The sequence below is a fragment of the Oncorhynchus keta genome, chromosome 28 (assembly GCF_023373465.1).
Source record: "Oncorhynchus keta strain PuntledgeMale-10-30-2019 chromosome 28, Oket_V2, whole genome shotgun sequence".
In the NCBI taxonomy this organism is placed as follows: Eukaryota; Metazoa; Chordata; class Actinopteri; order Salmoniformes; family Salmonidae; genus Oncorhynchus; species Oncorhynchus keta.
The window spans coordinates 11,475,229-11,490,836 of record NC_068448.1 but is presented as its reverse complement, the minus strand read 5'-3'; the positions used below and the strand labels follow the sequence as shown (position 1 = coordinate 11,490,836).

General features: G+C 42.5%; 1 protein-coding gene across 1 annotated transcript in view; it reads right to left on the bottom strand.

Moving 5' to 3' along the window:
* The window catches only part of LOC118374262 (copine-9-like), a 110,962-nt gene that overhangs the window by 36,303 nt on the left and 59,051 nt on the right, over positions 1-15,608 (bottom strand). Inside the window, exons 8-15 of the mRNA XM_052484788.1 lie at positions 12,039-12,142; positions 11,711-11,815; positions 10,926-10,967; positions 10,762-10,837; positions 8,889-8,942; positions 8,690-8,751; positions 8,374-8,420; positions 6,672-6,853 (exon numbers count right to left, since the gene is read on the bottom strand). Of these exons, the coding sequence (XP_052340748.1) occupies positions 6,672-6,853; positions 8,374-8,420; positions 8,690-8,751; positions 8,889-8,942; positions 10,762-10,837; positions 10,926-10,967; positions 11,711-11,815; positions 12,039-12,142 (672 nt within the window). The remainder of the gene's footprint in view (positions 1-6,671; positions 6,854-8,373; positions 8,421-8,689; positions 8,752-8,888; positions 8,943-10,761; positions 10,838-10,925; positions 10,968-11,710; positions 11,816-12,038; positions 12,143-15,608) is intronic.

The window sequence follows — 15,608 nt, the reverse complement described above, 5'->3', positions numbered from 1 at the left end:
TGTTTTACTCTAATCTGATACATGATACTGGAGGTGTTTTACTCTAATCTGATACATGATACTGGAGGTGTTTTACTCTAATCTGATAAATGATACTGGAGGTGTTTTACTCTAATCTGATACATGATACTGGAGGTGTTTTACTCTAATCTGATAAATTATACTAGAGGTGTTTTACTCTAATCTGATACATGATACTGGAGGTGTGTTACTCTAATCTGATACATGATACCGGAGGTGTTTTACTCTAATCTGATACATGATACTGGAGGTGTTTTACTCTAATCTGATACATGATACAATAAGTGTTTTACTCTAATCTGATACATGATACTGGAGGTGTTTTACTCTAATCTGATACATGATACAATAAGTGCTTTACTCTAATCTGATACATGATACTGGAGGTGTTTTACTCTAATCTGATAAATGATACTAGAGGTGTTTTACTCTAATCTGATACATGATACAATAAGTGTTTTACTCTAATCTGATACATGATACTGGAGGTGTTTTACTCTAATCTGATAAATGATACTGGAGGTGTTTTACTCTAATCTGATACATGATATAATAAATGTTTTACTCTAATCTGATACATGATACTGGAGGTGTTTTACTCTAATCTGATAAATTATACTAGAGGTGTTTTACTCTAATCTGATACATGATACTGGAGGTGTGTTACTCTAATCTGATACATGATACCGGAGGTGTTTTACTCTAATCTGATACATGATACTGGAGGTGTTTTACTCTAATCTGATACATGATACAATAAGTGTTTTACTCTAATCTGATACATGATACTGGAGGTGTTTTACTCTAATCTGATACATGATACAATAAGTGTTTTACTCTAATCTGATACATGATACTGGAGGTGTTTTACTCTAATCTGATACATGATACAATAAGTGCTTTACTCTAATCTGATACATGATACTGGAGGTGTTTTACTCTAATCTGATACATGATACTGGAGGTGTTTTACTCTAATCTGATAAATGATACAATAAGTGTTTTACTCTAATGTGATACATGATACTGGAGGTGTTTTACTCTAATCTGATACATGATACAATAAGTGTTTTACTCTAATCTGATACATGATACAATAAGTGTTTTACTCTAATCTGATACATGATACTGGAGGTGTTTTACTCTAATCTGATACATGATACAATAAGTGCTTTACTCTAATCTGATACATGATACTGGAGGTGTTTTACTCTAATCTGATAAATGATACTAGAGGTGTTTTACTCTAATCTGATACATGATACTGGAGGTGTTTTACTCTAATCTGATAAATGATACTGGAGGTGTTTTACTCTAATCTGATACATGATACAATAAATGTTTTACTCTAATCTGATAAATGATACTAGAGGTGTTTTACTCTAATCTGATACATGATACTGGAGGTGTTTTACTCTAATCTGATAAATGATACTGGAGGTGTTTTACTCTAATCTGATACATGATACAATAAGTGTTTTACTCTAATCTGATACATGATACTGGAGGTGTTTTACTCTAATCTGATAAATGATACTGGAGGTGTTTTACTCTAATCTGATACATGATACAATAAGTGTTTTACTCTAATCTGATACATGATACAAGAGGTGTTTTACTCTAATCTGATACATGATACAAGAGGTGTTTTACTCTAATCTGATACATGATACTGGAGATGTTTTACTCTAATCTGATAAATGATACTAGAGGTGTTTTACTCTAATCTGATACATGATACTGGAGGTGTTTTACTCTAATCTGATACATGATACTGGAGGTGTTTTACTCTAATCTGATACATGATACAATAAGTGTTTTACTCTAATCTGATACATGATACTGGAGGTGTTTTACTCTAATCTGATAAATGATACTGGAGGTGTTTTACTCTAATCTGATACATGATACTGGAGGTGTTTTACTCTAATCTGATACATGATACTAGAGGTGTTTTACTCTAATCTGATACATGATAGAGGTGTTTTACTCTAATCTGATAAATGATACAATAAGTGTTTTACTCTAATCTGATACATGACACTGGAGGTGTGTTACTCTAATCTGATACATGATACTGGAGGTGTTTTACTCTAATCTGATACATGATACTATTATTTATTTATTTTTATGACACACTCAAGAACCTCCAGACGCTAACCAGCTAACTAGCTACAAGCTATTTAGTCATTGTTAGTTTTTTTAAAAACCCGGATAACACTCGCCAGCCCAGCTTCCCTGCCCATCCACCGCTGCCCCCTGGACACTGATCTCTTGGCTACATAGCTGACGCACGCTGGACTGTCCATTAATCACGGTACCCCATTCTGCTTGTTTGTTTATCTGTCGGCCCAGTTGCCTAGTCAACGCCATTTTACCTGCTGTTTGTTGTGCTGGCTGATTAGCTTCGCCTACTGTTTTTAGCTAGCTTTCCCAATTCAACACCTGTGATTACTGTATGCCTCGCTGTATGTCTCTCCCAAATGTCAATATGCCTTGTATACTGTTGTTCAGGTTAGTTATCATTGTTTTAGTTCACAATGGAGCCCCTAGATCCACTCTGCATACCCCTGTTACCTCCTTTGTCCCACCCCCACACATGCGGTGACCTCACCCATTACAACCAGCATGTCTAGAGATACAACCTCTCTCATCATCACCCAGTGCCTGGGCTTACCTCCGCTGTACCCGCACCCCACCATACCCCTGTCTGCGCATTATGCCCTGAATATATTCTACCATGCCCAGAAACCTGCTCCTCTTATCCTCTGCCCCCAACGCTCTAGGCGACCAGTTTTGATAGCCTTTAGCCGCACCCTCATACTACTCCTTCTCTGTTCCGCGGGTGATGTGGAGGTAAACCCAGGCCCTGCATGCCCCCAGGTACCCTCATTTGTTGACTTCTGCGATCGAAAAGTCTTGGTTTTATGCATGTCAACATCAGAAGCCTCCTCCCTAAGTTTGTTTTACTCACTGCTTTAGCACACTCTGCTAACCCTGATGTCCTTGCCGTGTCTGAATCCTGGCTCAGGAAGGCCACCAAAAATTCAGAGATTTCCATACCCAACTATAACATCTTCCGTCAAGATAGAACTGCCAAAGGGGCGGAGTCGCAGTCTACTGCAGAGATAGCCTGCAAAGTAATGTCATACTTTCCAGGTCCATACCCAAACAGTTTGAACTACTAATTTTGAAAATTACTCTCTCCAGAAACAAGTCTATCACTGTTGCCGCCTGCTACCGACCCCGTCAGCTCCCAGCTGTGCCCTGGACACCATTTGTGAATTGATCGCCCCCATCTAGCTTCAGAGTTTGTTCTGTTAGGTGACCTAAACTGGGATAAGCTTAACACCCCGGCAGTCCTACAATCTAAGCTAGATGCCCTCAATCTCACTCAAATCATCAAGGAACCCACCAGGTATAAACCTTAATTCTGTAAACAAGGGCACCCTCATAGACGTCATCCTGACCAACTGGCCCTCCAAATATACCTCCGCTGTCTTCAACCAGGATCTCAGCGATCACTGCCTCATCGCCTGTATCCGCCACGGAGCCGCAGTCAAACGACCACCCCTCATCACTGTCAAACGCTCCCTAAAACACTTCTGTGAGCAGGCCTTTCTAATCGACCTGGCCCGTGTATCCTGGAAGGACATTGACCTCATCCCGTCAGTTGAGGATGCCTGGTCATTCTTTAAAAGTAACTTCCTCACCATTTTAGATAAGCATGCTCCGTTCAAAAAATGCAGAACCAAGAACAGATACAGCCCTTGGTTCACTCCAGACCTGACTGCCCTCGACCAGCACAAAAACATCCTGTGGCGGACTGCAATAGCATCGAATAGCCCCCGTGAAATGCAACTGTTCAGGGAAGTCAGGAACCAATACACGCAGTCAGTCAGGAAAGCTAAGGCCAGCTTCTTCAGGCAGAAGTTTGCATCCTGTAGCTCCAACTCCAAAAGTTCTGGGACACTGTGAAGTCCATGGAGAACAAGAGCACCTCCTCCCAGCTGCCCACTGCACTGAGGCTAGGAAACACGGTCTCCACCGATAAATCCATGATTATCGAAAACTTCAATAAGCACTTCTCAACGGCTGGCCATGCCTTCCGCCTGGCTACTCCAACCTCGGCCAACAGCTCCGCCCCCCGTAGTTCCTCACCCAAGCCTCTCCAGGTTCTCCTTTACCCAAATCCAGATAGCAGATGTTCTGAAAGAGCTGCAAAACCTGGACCCGTACAAATCAGCTGGGCTTGACAATCTGGACCCGCTATTTCTGAAACTATCTGCCGCCATTGTCGCAACCCCTATTACCAGCCTGTTCAACCTCTCTTTCATATCGTCTGAGATCCCCAAGGATTGGAAAGCTGCCGCAGTCATCCCCCTCTTCAAAGGGGAGACACCCTGGACCCAAACTGCAATAGACCTATATCCATCCTGCCCTGCCTATCTAAGGTCTTCGAAAGCCAAGTCAACAAACAGGTCACTGACCATCTCGAATCCCACCGTACCTTCTCCGCTGTGCAATCTGGTTTCCGAGCCGGTCACGGGTGCACCTCAGCCACACTCAAGGTACTAAATGATATCATAACCGCCATCGATAAAAGACAGTACTGTGCAGCCGTCTTCATCGACCTCGCCAAGGCTTTCGACTCTGTCAATCACCAAATTCTTATCGGCAGACTCAACAGCCTCGGTTTTTCGGATGACTGCCTTGCCTGGTTCACCAATTACTTTGCAGACAGAGTTCAGTGTGTCAAATCAGAGGGCATGCTGTCCGGTCCTCTGGCAGTCTCTATGGGGGTGCCACAGGGTTCAATTCTCGGGCCGACTCTTTTCTCTGTATATATCAATGATGTTGCTCTTGCTGCGGGCGATTCCCTGATCCACCTCTACGCAGACGACACCATTCTATATACTTTCGGCCCGTCATTGGACACTGTGCTATCCAACCTCCAAACGAGCTTCAATGCCATACAGCACTCCTTCCGTGGCCTCCAACTGCTCTTAAACGCGAGTAAAACCAAATGCATGCTTTTCAACCGATCGCTGCCTGCACCCGCATGCCCGACTAGCATCACCACCCTGGATGGTTCCAACCTTGAATATGTGGACATCTATAAGTACCTAGGTGTCTGGCTAGACTGCAAACTCTCCTTCCAGACTCACATCAAACATCTCCAATCAAAAATCAAATCCAGAGTCGGCTTTCTATTCCGCAACAAAGCCTCCTTCACTCACGCTGCCAAGCTTACCCTAGTAAAACTGACTATCCTACCGATCCTCGACTTCGGCGATGTCATCTACAAAATGGCTTCCAACACTCTACTCAGCAAACTGGATGCAGTCTATCACAGTGCCATCCGTTTTGTCACTAAAGCACCTTATACCACCCACCACTGCGACTTGTATGCTCTAGTCGGCTGGCCCTCACTACATATTCGTCGCCAGACCCACTGGCTCCAGGTCATCTACAAGTCCATGCTAGGTAAAGCTCCGCCTTATCTCAGTTCACTGGTCACGATGGCAACACCCATCCGTAGCACGCGCTCCAGCAGGTGTATCTCACTGATCATCCCTAAAGACAACACCTCATTTGGCCGCCTTTCGTTCCAGTACTCTGCTGCCTGTGACTGGAACGAATTGCAAAAATCGCTGAAGTTGGAGACTTTTATCTCCCTCTCCAACTTCAAACATCAGCTATCCGAGCAGCTAACCGATCGCTGCAGCTGTACATAGTCTATAGGTAAATAGCTCACCCTTTTTCACCTACCTCATTCCCATACTGTTTTTATACTGTTTTTATTTATTTACTTTTCTGCTATTTTGCACACCAATATCTCTACCTGTACATGCCCATCTGATCATTTATCACTCCAGTGTTAATCTGCAAAATTGTATTATTCGCCTACCTCCTCATGCCTTTTGCACACATTGTATATAGACTGCCCATTTTTTTCTACTGTGTTATTGACTTGCTAATTGTTTACTCCATGTGTAACTCTGTGTTGTCTGTTCACACTGCTATGCTTTATCTTGGCCAGGTCGCAGTTGCAAATGAGAACTTGTTCTCAACTAGCCTACCTGGTTAAATAAAGGTGAAATAAAAAAATAAAAAAATACAAGAGGTGTTTTACTCTAATCTGATACATGATACAATAAGTGTTTTACTCTAATCTGATAAATGATACAAGAGGTGTTTTACTCTAATCTGATACATGATACTAGAGGTGTTTTACTCTAATCTGATACATGATAGAGGTGTTTTACTCTAATCTGATAAATGATACAATAAGTGTTTTACTCTAATCTGATACATGATAGAGGTGTTTTACTCTAATCTGATAAATGATACAATAAGTGTTTTACTCTAATCTGATAAATGATACAATAGGTGTTTTACTCTAATCTGATAAATGATACTAGAGGTGTTTTACTCTAATCTGATACATGATAGAGGTGTTTTACTCTAATCTGATAAATTATACTAGAGGTGTTTTACTCTAATCTGATTCATGATACTAGAGGTGTTTTACTCTAATGTGATACATGATACTAGAGGTGTTTTACTGTAATCTGGTACATGATGTGTACGTCCTTCTGGGTTTGGGACTGACAGTGTGTCTAATCATAGCAGTGTGTGTGTCTAACCAGAGGGAATGCGTGGGATATCTTTCCATCGGGAGGTAGCTTGGCTCCGAAGCCGTAGGCAGGAAAGAGCTTGTCACTGTCATAGTCCTGGATGATGTCCCCTACAGCCTTCAGGGCCATGGCATACGCATTCATCTGGTACGGGTTCATGTAGTGGAGGGAGGTGGGCTGAGACGGGTCACCTGTCACACAGCACAAATTCAACGAATCAAAAGGATTTTATAAAGCCATTTTTACCACCAGCAATTTTCATAGTGCTTTACAGATACCCAGTTTAAAACCCCAAAGAGCAAGCAGTACAAAGCCACAGTGGCTAGTTAAAACAGACACACACATAGCTACAACTGAAATGAAGCTAGATCCATGTCTGATCCCTGCTGATGCATGTAGTGACCTACAGTATACCCCTGTTATTTAATATGTGCATAAATGACCTAAATATACTGTATACACAAACTTATGTGGAGACCACTTAAAGTTAGTGGATCCTGCTATTTCAGCCACACCCGTTACTGACAGGTATATACATTAGAGCACACAGCCATGCAATCTCCATTGACAAACATTGGTATTAGAATGGCCTTACTGAAGAGCTCAGTGACTTTCAACATGGCACCATCATAGGATGCCAACTTCCCAACAAGTCAGCTCGTCAAATTTCTGCCCTGATAGAACTGCCCCGGTCAACTGTAAGTGCTGTTATTGCGAAGTGGAAACATATTGGAGCAACAACGGCTCAACCGCAAAGTGGTCGGCCACTTCAAGCTCACAGAACGGGACCGCCTGAAGTGCGTGGTGTGTAAAAATCGTCTGTCCTCAGTTGCAACGCTCACTACCGAGTTCCAAACTGCCTCTGGAAGCTACGTCAGCATAAGAACTGTTCGCCGGGAGCTTCATAAAATTGGGTTTCCATGTCAGAGCAGCCGTACACAAGCCTAAGATCACCATGCGCAATGCCAAGCATCGGCTGGAGTGGTGTAAAGCTTGCCGACATTGGACATTGTAGCAGTGGAAATGCATTCTCTGGAGTGATGAATCACTCTTCACCATCTGGCAGTGCCAACGACAATACCTGCCCCAATGCATAGTGTAAAGTTAGGTGGAGAAGAAATAATGGTCTGGGGCTGTTTTTCATGGTTCAGGCCCCTTAGTTCCAGTGAAGGGAAATCTTAACGATACAGCATACACTGACATTCCAGACGAATATGTGCTTCCAACTTTGTGGCAACAGTTTGGGGAAGGCCCTTTCCTGTTTCAGCATGACAATGCCCAGTGCACAAAGCGACGTCCATACAAAAATGGTTTGTCGAGATTGGTGTGGAAGAACTTGACTGGCCTACACAGAGCCCTGACCTCAATTCCATCAAACACCTTTGGGATGAATATGAACGACGACTGCAAGCCAGCCCTAATAGTCCAACATCAGTGCCCAACCTCACTAATGCTCTTGTGGCTGAATGAAAGCAAGTCCATGCAGAAATGTTCCAACATCTAGTGGAAAGCCTTCACAGAAGAGTGGAGGCTGTTATAGCAGCAAAGAGTGGACCAACTCCATATTAATCCCCATGATTTTGGGATGAGATGTTCGACAAGCAGGTGTCCATACTTTTGGTCATGTCGTGTAATTAGTATGCATTTGCAATTCATCTACTGTGTGTTTAAATGTTTTAGATGGCCAATGACCGCCCTGAGCTCCACTTACCATTAGAAGCAGTGAAGTCGATGGCTACTGTGAAGTTGAGTTGTGTCCTGTTGGGAAAGAAGGGGTTGAAAATCATTAAAAAGATAAACTTGATCCAAATTAGAATACTGCCCTCCGAGGACCAAACCTCTTCAACCAGGACGTTGATCAATAGTTTATTGAGCAGTTGTTATATTACTCTTGCCATGACCGTAATTGACTAACTGGTTAGATGAAGCAATGTAAGTCCAAGGCCTGTAATCACGGGGGTTCCCAAGCTGTTTATCCACACAGGTATAGGCTTAATTGACCCTGGGCTAATTAACATTCCACTCACCCGCCTCGGATGAAATCCACAAAGGTATATTCCGACTCCACTTTGAAGGACAGCAGTGTTACCTGATGATAGTAGTGATGGGGGCAGGGGGGGTGGGGGGGATAGTATGATGACAATAGTGACCCATATAAATCATTACAATGTTGAAGCTGACAGGCAGATAAGCAGAAGGTACTTACCGTGCCAGATAAGTACTTACCGTGCCAGAGTTAATGTATTTCTTTTTCTTGCCCTTCTTTTTCGGATTTAGAACCTGGTTCATGAAAAATAAAAGCATGGATAAGAAAACACAGTAAGTAGTTATTTCAAAAGCAATATGAACTTAAAATGCTTGTGGTAGATATTTTTCATAATGTGTACATGGATGTACACATCTATTCAAGGTACAACATAACAAACAAAACTGAAAGGATATTCATGACAATAGTAACCACATATGCATATACTGGTATACAGCGCATTAGAAATGTAATCAAACCCCTCGACTTTTTCCATTATTTTTTTTAACGTTACAGCCTTATTCTAAAATGTATTCAAAAGTATTTGTCCCTCAATCTACACAAAATATCTAATTAATGACAAAGCAAAAACAGGTTATGCATTTTTGCAAATTTCTTTTTAAATAATCCAATAAAATATAACATGTCGATATGTATTCAGACCCTTTACTCAGTACTTTATTGACGCACCTTTGGCAGCGATTACAGCCGAAGGTCTTCTTGGGTATGATGCTACAAGCTTGGCCCACATGTATTTGGGGAGTTTCTCCCATTCTTCTCAGTTGAACCTCCAAAGTTCTGTCAGTTTGGATGACAGAGCTTTTCAGGTCTCTCCAGAGATGTTCGGGGTCAAATCCAGGCTCTGGCTGGGCCAGTTAAGGACATTCAGAGACTTGTCCAGAAGCCACTCCTGTGTTGTCTTGGCTGTTTGCTTGGAGTTGCTGTCCTGTTGGATGGTGAACCTTCGCCCCAGTCTGAGGTCCTGAGCGCTCTGGAACAAGTTTTCATCAATGATCTCATTCTATTTTGCTCCTTTTATCTTTCCCTCGCTCCTGACAAGTCTCCCAGTCCCTGCTGCTAAAAAAAATCCCCACAGCATGATGCTGCCACCACCATGCTCACTGTAGGGATGGTGCCAGGTTTCCTCCAGACGTGACACTTGGCCTTCAGGTCTAAGAGTTCAATCATGGTTTCATCAGACCAGAGAATCTTGTTTCTCATGGTCTGAGAGTCTTTAGGTGCCCTTTGGCAAACTCCATGCGGGCTATCATGTGCCTTTTACTGAGGAGTGGTTTCTGTCTGGCCGCTCTACCATTAAGGCCTGATTGGTGGAGTGCTGCAGAGATGGGAGAACCTTCCAGAAGGACAACCATCTCCACTGAGGAACTCTGGAGCTCTGTTAAAGTGACCATCGGATTATTGGTCACCTCCCTGACCAAGGCCCTTCTCCCCCAATTGCTCAGTTTGGCCGGGCAAACAGCTCTAGGAAGAGGAAGAGTCTTGGTGGTTCCAAACTTCTTCCATTTAAGAATGATGGAGGTCAGTGTTCTTGGGGACCGTCAATGCTGCAGACATTTTTTGGTAACCTTCGCCAGATCTGTGCCTCAACACAATCCTGTCTCGGAGCTCTACGGACAATTCCTTCGTCCTCATGCCTTGGATTTTGCTCTGACATGCACTGTCAACTGTCTGACCTTATATACACAGGAGTGTGCCTTTCCAAATCAATTGAATTCACCACAGGTGGACTCCAATCAAGTTGTAGAAACATCAAGGATGATCAATGGAAACATGATGCACCCGAGTACAATTTCGAGTCTCATAGCAAAGGGTATGAATACTTATGTAAATAAGGTATTTCTGTTTTAAAGTTAATACATTTGCCAAACATTCAAAAAACCTGTTTTCGATTTGTCATTATGGGGTATTGTGTGTCGATTGATGAGGAAATTGTTTTATTTAATCCATTTTAGAAAAAGTCTAATGTAACACAATGTGGGAAAAGTCAAGGGGTCTGAATACTTTCCGAATGCACTGTATGCTACTGAAAATGAACAAACATTTGTGGCTCACCTCATAGACATTAAACTGGTTTTGTCCACGTGAGAAATCTCTGTAACTTGTGGTGAACTCGCCAATGAAATCATGGCTGTGGGGAAAAATAACTGACGGCATGAGACACATTCACAAAGCATTTGATTTTCATGTGGAAATCAAAAAGCGCACAAAAAAAATACCTTCCATCTCTGTCCCAGTCATACACATCCACCTTCACTGTTCTAGGACGGGAAACAGAAGAAAAACATATTGGAAATACCCTAAAATTAAAGCTGACAGGCTGCACTTTCACCTCATAGTCATTGTATCATTTCAAATCCAAAGTGCTGGAGTACAGAGACAAAACAACAACAACATGTGTCACTGTCCCAATACTTTCAGAGCTCACAGTATTTCATTTGTTCAACATGACCTTTGACACAACCACCATAGATCTATTCCTTCTAAATAAAAAGGCGACATTCTGATATGTTCATGAGAGGTAGGCTTCTGTCTTGTCAACACAACACTGACTCACAGAGACTCCATCAGCATCGTTGACAGTGAATGGTGTGGTAACGTGGTGTGAATACTCTGAGTCAATCCCAATAACACCAGTGCTGGCCCCTAGGAAACCAGGGCCGACTGCTGGCATTATTCTGATCGCCCCCAGTGACTGACAGTTGAAGTCATCATTCTGCTGCTCGTACTGTAGAGGTCCCCCATTGGTTCCCCCAGAAAGTGTCCCAATGTTTCAACGTTATTGATACCCTACAACATACCTGACCTGACGAAGGTCCTTGTGTATTGAAACGCTGTCAATAAAGGTAACTGGGAGCATATTCATACACGTTTTTTATGGACGTGCGTATGACCACAATCCTTTCACACAACATAGTCATAGATTGTCCTTCAGGCTGGGGGTGTGACTATCATTGGTCATGCAACCCAAAGCATACTGTCCCTCTGTCCTCTCCACTCTAACCTGTCATAGTCCCCATTACAGAGGGCCCTCACTGGGATGGTGAAGGGCTGCCACACAGGATTCAGTGTGTTCTTAACCACCTCCGTCTTATGACAGATAGTGAACCTGGAACAGAGTTGAAGAGAACGTTACAGAGAGGAACTCACAATGTGCTTAGGTGATATCACTAGCAATCACTAGAGACAATCCCAAGATGAGGACAAATGATACTCAGAGCTCGAACCGAACCCACAGACTACATTACATACTGTGGTAAAGCATAGGAAAGATGTAGATGAAACTAGACATTACTAGGAAACTAGGACATTTCCTCGGCAGCTACACTCACGTTCCATCCTCGTTACTTCTGTAGAAGACCAGGAAGGGGGCAGACTTCCCAAAAAAGTCTTTCTTGTCCAGCTTGTTGGCACACAGCTGCATGGTAGCAATGTCCTGGAGAAGAACATCAACAGAGAACCTTTGCATAGCATCTCACCGTAGCACACCATAAACAGCCATCTGGGCACATACTGTACTTGTTGAATCAATGTTGTTTCCACGTCATTTCAATGAAATTACGTTGAACCAACGTGGAACATCAAATAAAATACAATTTGATTTGTCACATGTCCCGAAGACAACAGGTGTAGACCTTACTGTGAAATACTTACTTACAAGACGTTAACCAACAATGCAGTTAAGAAAATATTTACTAAATAAACTAAAGTAAAAAGATTGTCTATAATAAAATAACAATAATGTTAATCTGTCTGTAAACAACTGTTGGGAAAATGACTTGTCAAGCACAAAGTAGATGCCCTAACCTTGACAAAACTATAGTTTGTTAACAAGACATTTGTGGAGTGGTTGAAAAACATGTTTTAATGACTCCAACCTAAGTGTATGTAAACTTCTGACTTCAACTGTACATTGAATTGTCGTCTGTGCCCGTTGGGATATATCTCATGGGTCAAGTATAACCCTAAAGAATAGTCTTCTGGACAACAGCAAAGTACAACAAATGTTCTGATCTTCAACATTTATAGCTAGTCGGACAGCATAATAACCACAGGAAACACGTTTAGCTTTAATTGTGACTCCGATCCAACCTCCACTTTAAGTGGAAATGAAAAAGCAACACCATACACTCTTAGAAAAAAATATTATTTGGGGTTCTATATAGAACCTTTTGGTTCTTTTGGTGAGATTAAAGAACCCTTTACTAAAACAGGTTTTTATATAGTATATACTGTATACATACCCAATGAAGCCAAAGAACGTTGAGGGTTCTATCCCTACACTCTTAAGAAAAAAAGGTTCTATCTAGAACCTTAAAGGGTTTTTCGGCTGTCCCCATAGGAGAACCCTTTGAAGAACCCTTTCTGGTTGCAGGTACAACCCTTTTGGGTTGCATGTCGAATCATTTTTACAGAGGGATCCACATGGAAACAAAAATGGTTCTACCTGGAACCAAAAAGGGTTCTCCTATAGGGACAGCCAAAGCACCCTTCGGAACCCTTTTTTCTAAGAGTGTACCCCAGAGTGTAATGGGGATTTTAGAAATCAACAGCAAACAAAAGATAACCCAGTCACATCAAACTCAAATGACAGCTAACATTCCCTTTTAATTTGTTTGACATTGATGTCCATATTAATGATGCTGCTGCATGATTTCGCCTGGTCATAAAAACGACGTCCGACACCGTTAGAGTTCTATGGCAGGAGGAAGATCAAATTCAGATTTTTAAACATTGTTGCCAAGGTCTGAGCTGAAAACAGCAAGGTTCATAAAAACCTGTGCTGTTGCAAATTAAAAGCTAGAAGCAGGAGAAAATAACAGTGGTTGAACCAACTTGCAAGTAGCCTATCAATAAGCACATTATTTTTCAAGGTATTAAAGTGGAACTGACAGCGTTTTATCTACTTTGCAGATATGAAACAAACATAATCATAATATCAGTAAAAAATAACAAATTCCCAGTTTACGCTTCAAAACGAACTTCATAAGAAGTTAAAAATGTTATATTTGACAAAAAATGCATTGAATTCAACTTCAATTGCGCTGCTTTTGTGTGTTTGAGGGAAAGGCTACTATAATGTTGCAGTCTGGCATCAGTTTTTAAAGCTTGACCATGAATAACCAAATGACTAAATCTGCAACAAAACACCATGCAAAGCAGAAACGTGTAGGCCAATTACAGCAACATTTGAGCAGTAGCCTACTACAATATATTTTGAGTGCACCATACAGCAATGCTGAATTCAACGGCACCGGTGATCCCTACAAATCAGTCGGGCTAGACAATCTGGACCCTCTCTTTCTAAAATTATCTGCAGAAATTGTTGCAACCCCTATTACTAGCCTGTTCAACCTCTCTTTTCGATTCCCAAAGATTGGAAAGCTGCCGCGGTCATCTCCCTCTTCAAAGGGGTGACACTCTAGACCCAAACTGCTACAGACCTATATCTATCCTACCCTGTATCTCTAAGGTCTTCGAAAGCCAAGTTAACAAACAGATTACCTACCATTTCGAATCCCACTTCTCCGCTATGCAATCTAGTTTCAGAGCTGGTCATGGGTGCACCTCAGCCACGCTCAAGGTTCTAAACGATATCATAACCGCCATCGATAAGAAACAATACTGTGCAGCCATATTCATTGACCTGGCCAAGGCTTTCGACTCTGTCAATCACCACATCCTTATTAGCAGACTCGACAGCCTTGGTTTCTCAAATGATTGCCTCACCTGGTTTACCAACTACCTCTCTGATCGATTTGACACACTGAACTCTGAGGGCCTATGTCCGGACCTCTGGCAGTCTCTATGGGGGTGCCATAGGGTTCAATTCTCGGGCCGACTCTCTTCTCTGTGTACATCAATGATGCCGCTCTTGCTGCTGGTGATTCTCTGATCCACCTCTACACAGACAACACCATTCTGTATACTTCTGGCCCCTCTTTGGACATTGTTAACCAACCTCCAGACGAGCTTCAATGCCATACAACTCTCCTTCCGTGGCCTCCAACTGCCCTTAAATGCAAGTAACACTAAATGCATGCTTTTCAATCGATCACTGCCTGCATCTGCCCGCCCATCCAGCATCACTACTCCGGACGGCTCGGACTTAGAATATGTGGACAACTACAAATAGCTAGGTGTTTGGTTAGACTGTAAACTCTCCTTCCAGACTCATATTAAGCATCTCCACTTCCTATATCGCAACAAAGCATCCTTCACTCATGCTGCCAAACATACCCTCGTAAAACTGACCATCCTACCGATCCTCAACTTCGGCGATGTCATCTACAAAATAGCCTCCAACACTCTACTCAACAAATTGGATGCAGTCTATCACAGTGCCATCCTTTCTGTCACCAATGCCCCATACACTACCCATCACTGTGACCTGTACGCTCTCGTTGGTTGGCCCTCGCATCATACTCATTGCAAAACCCACTGGCTACAGGTTATCTACAAGTCTCTGCTAGGTAAAGCCCGGCCTTATCTCAGCTCACTGGTCACCATAGCAGCACCCACTCGTAGCACGCGCTCCAGCAGGTATATCTCACTGGTCACCCCCAAAGCCAATTCCACCTTTGGTTGCCTTTCCTTCCAGTTCTCTGCTGCCAATGACTGTTCCAGTGATTTCCGAACTGCAAAAATCACTGAAGCTGGAGACCCATATCTCCCTCACTAGCTTTAAGCACCAGCTGCCAGAGCAGCTCACAGATCCCTGCACCTGTACATAGCCCATCTGGAAACAGCCCATCTATCTACCTCATCCCCATACAGTATTTATTTATTTATCTTGCTCCTTTGCACCCCAGTATCTCTACTTGCACATTCATCTTCTGCACATCTACCATTCCAGTGTTTCATTGCTATATTGTAATTACTTTGCCACCATGGCATATTTA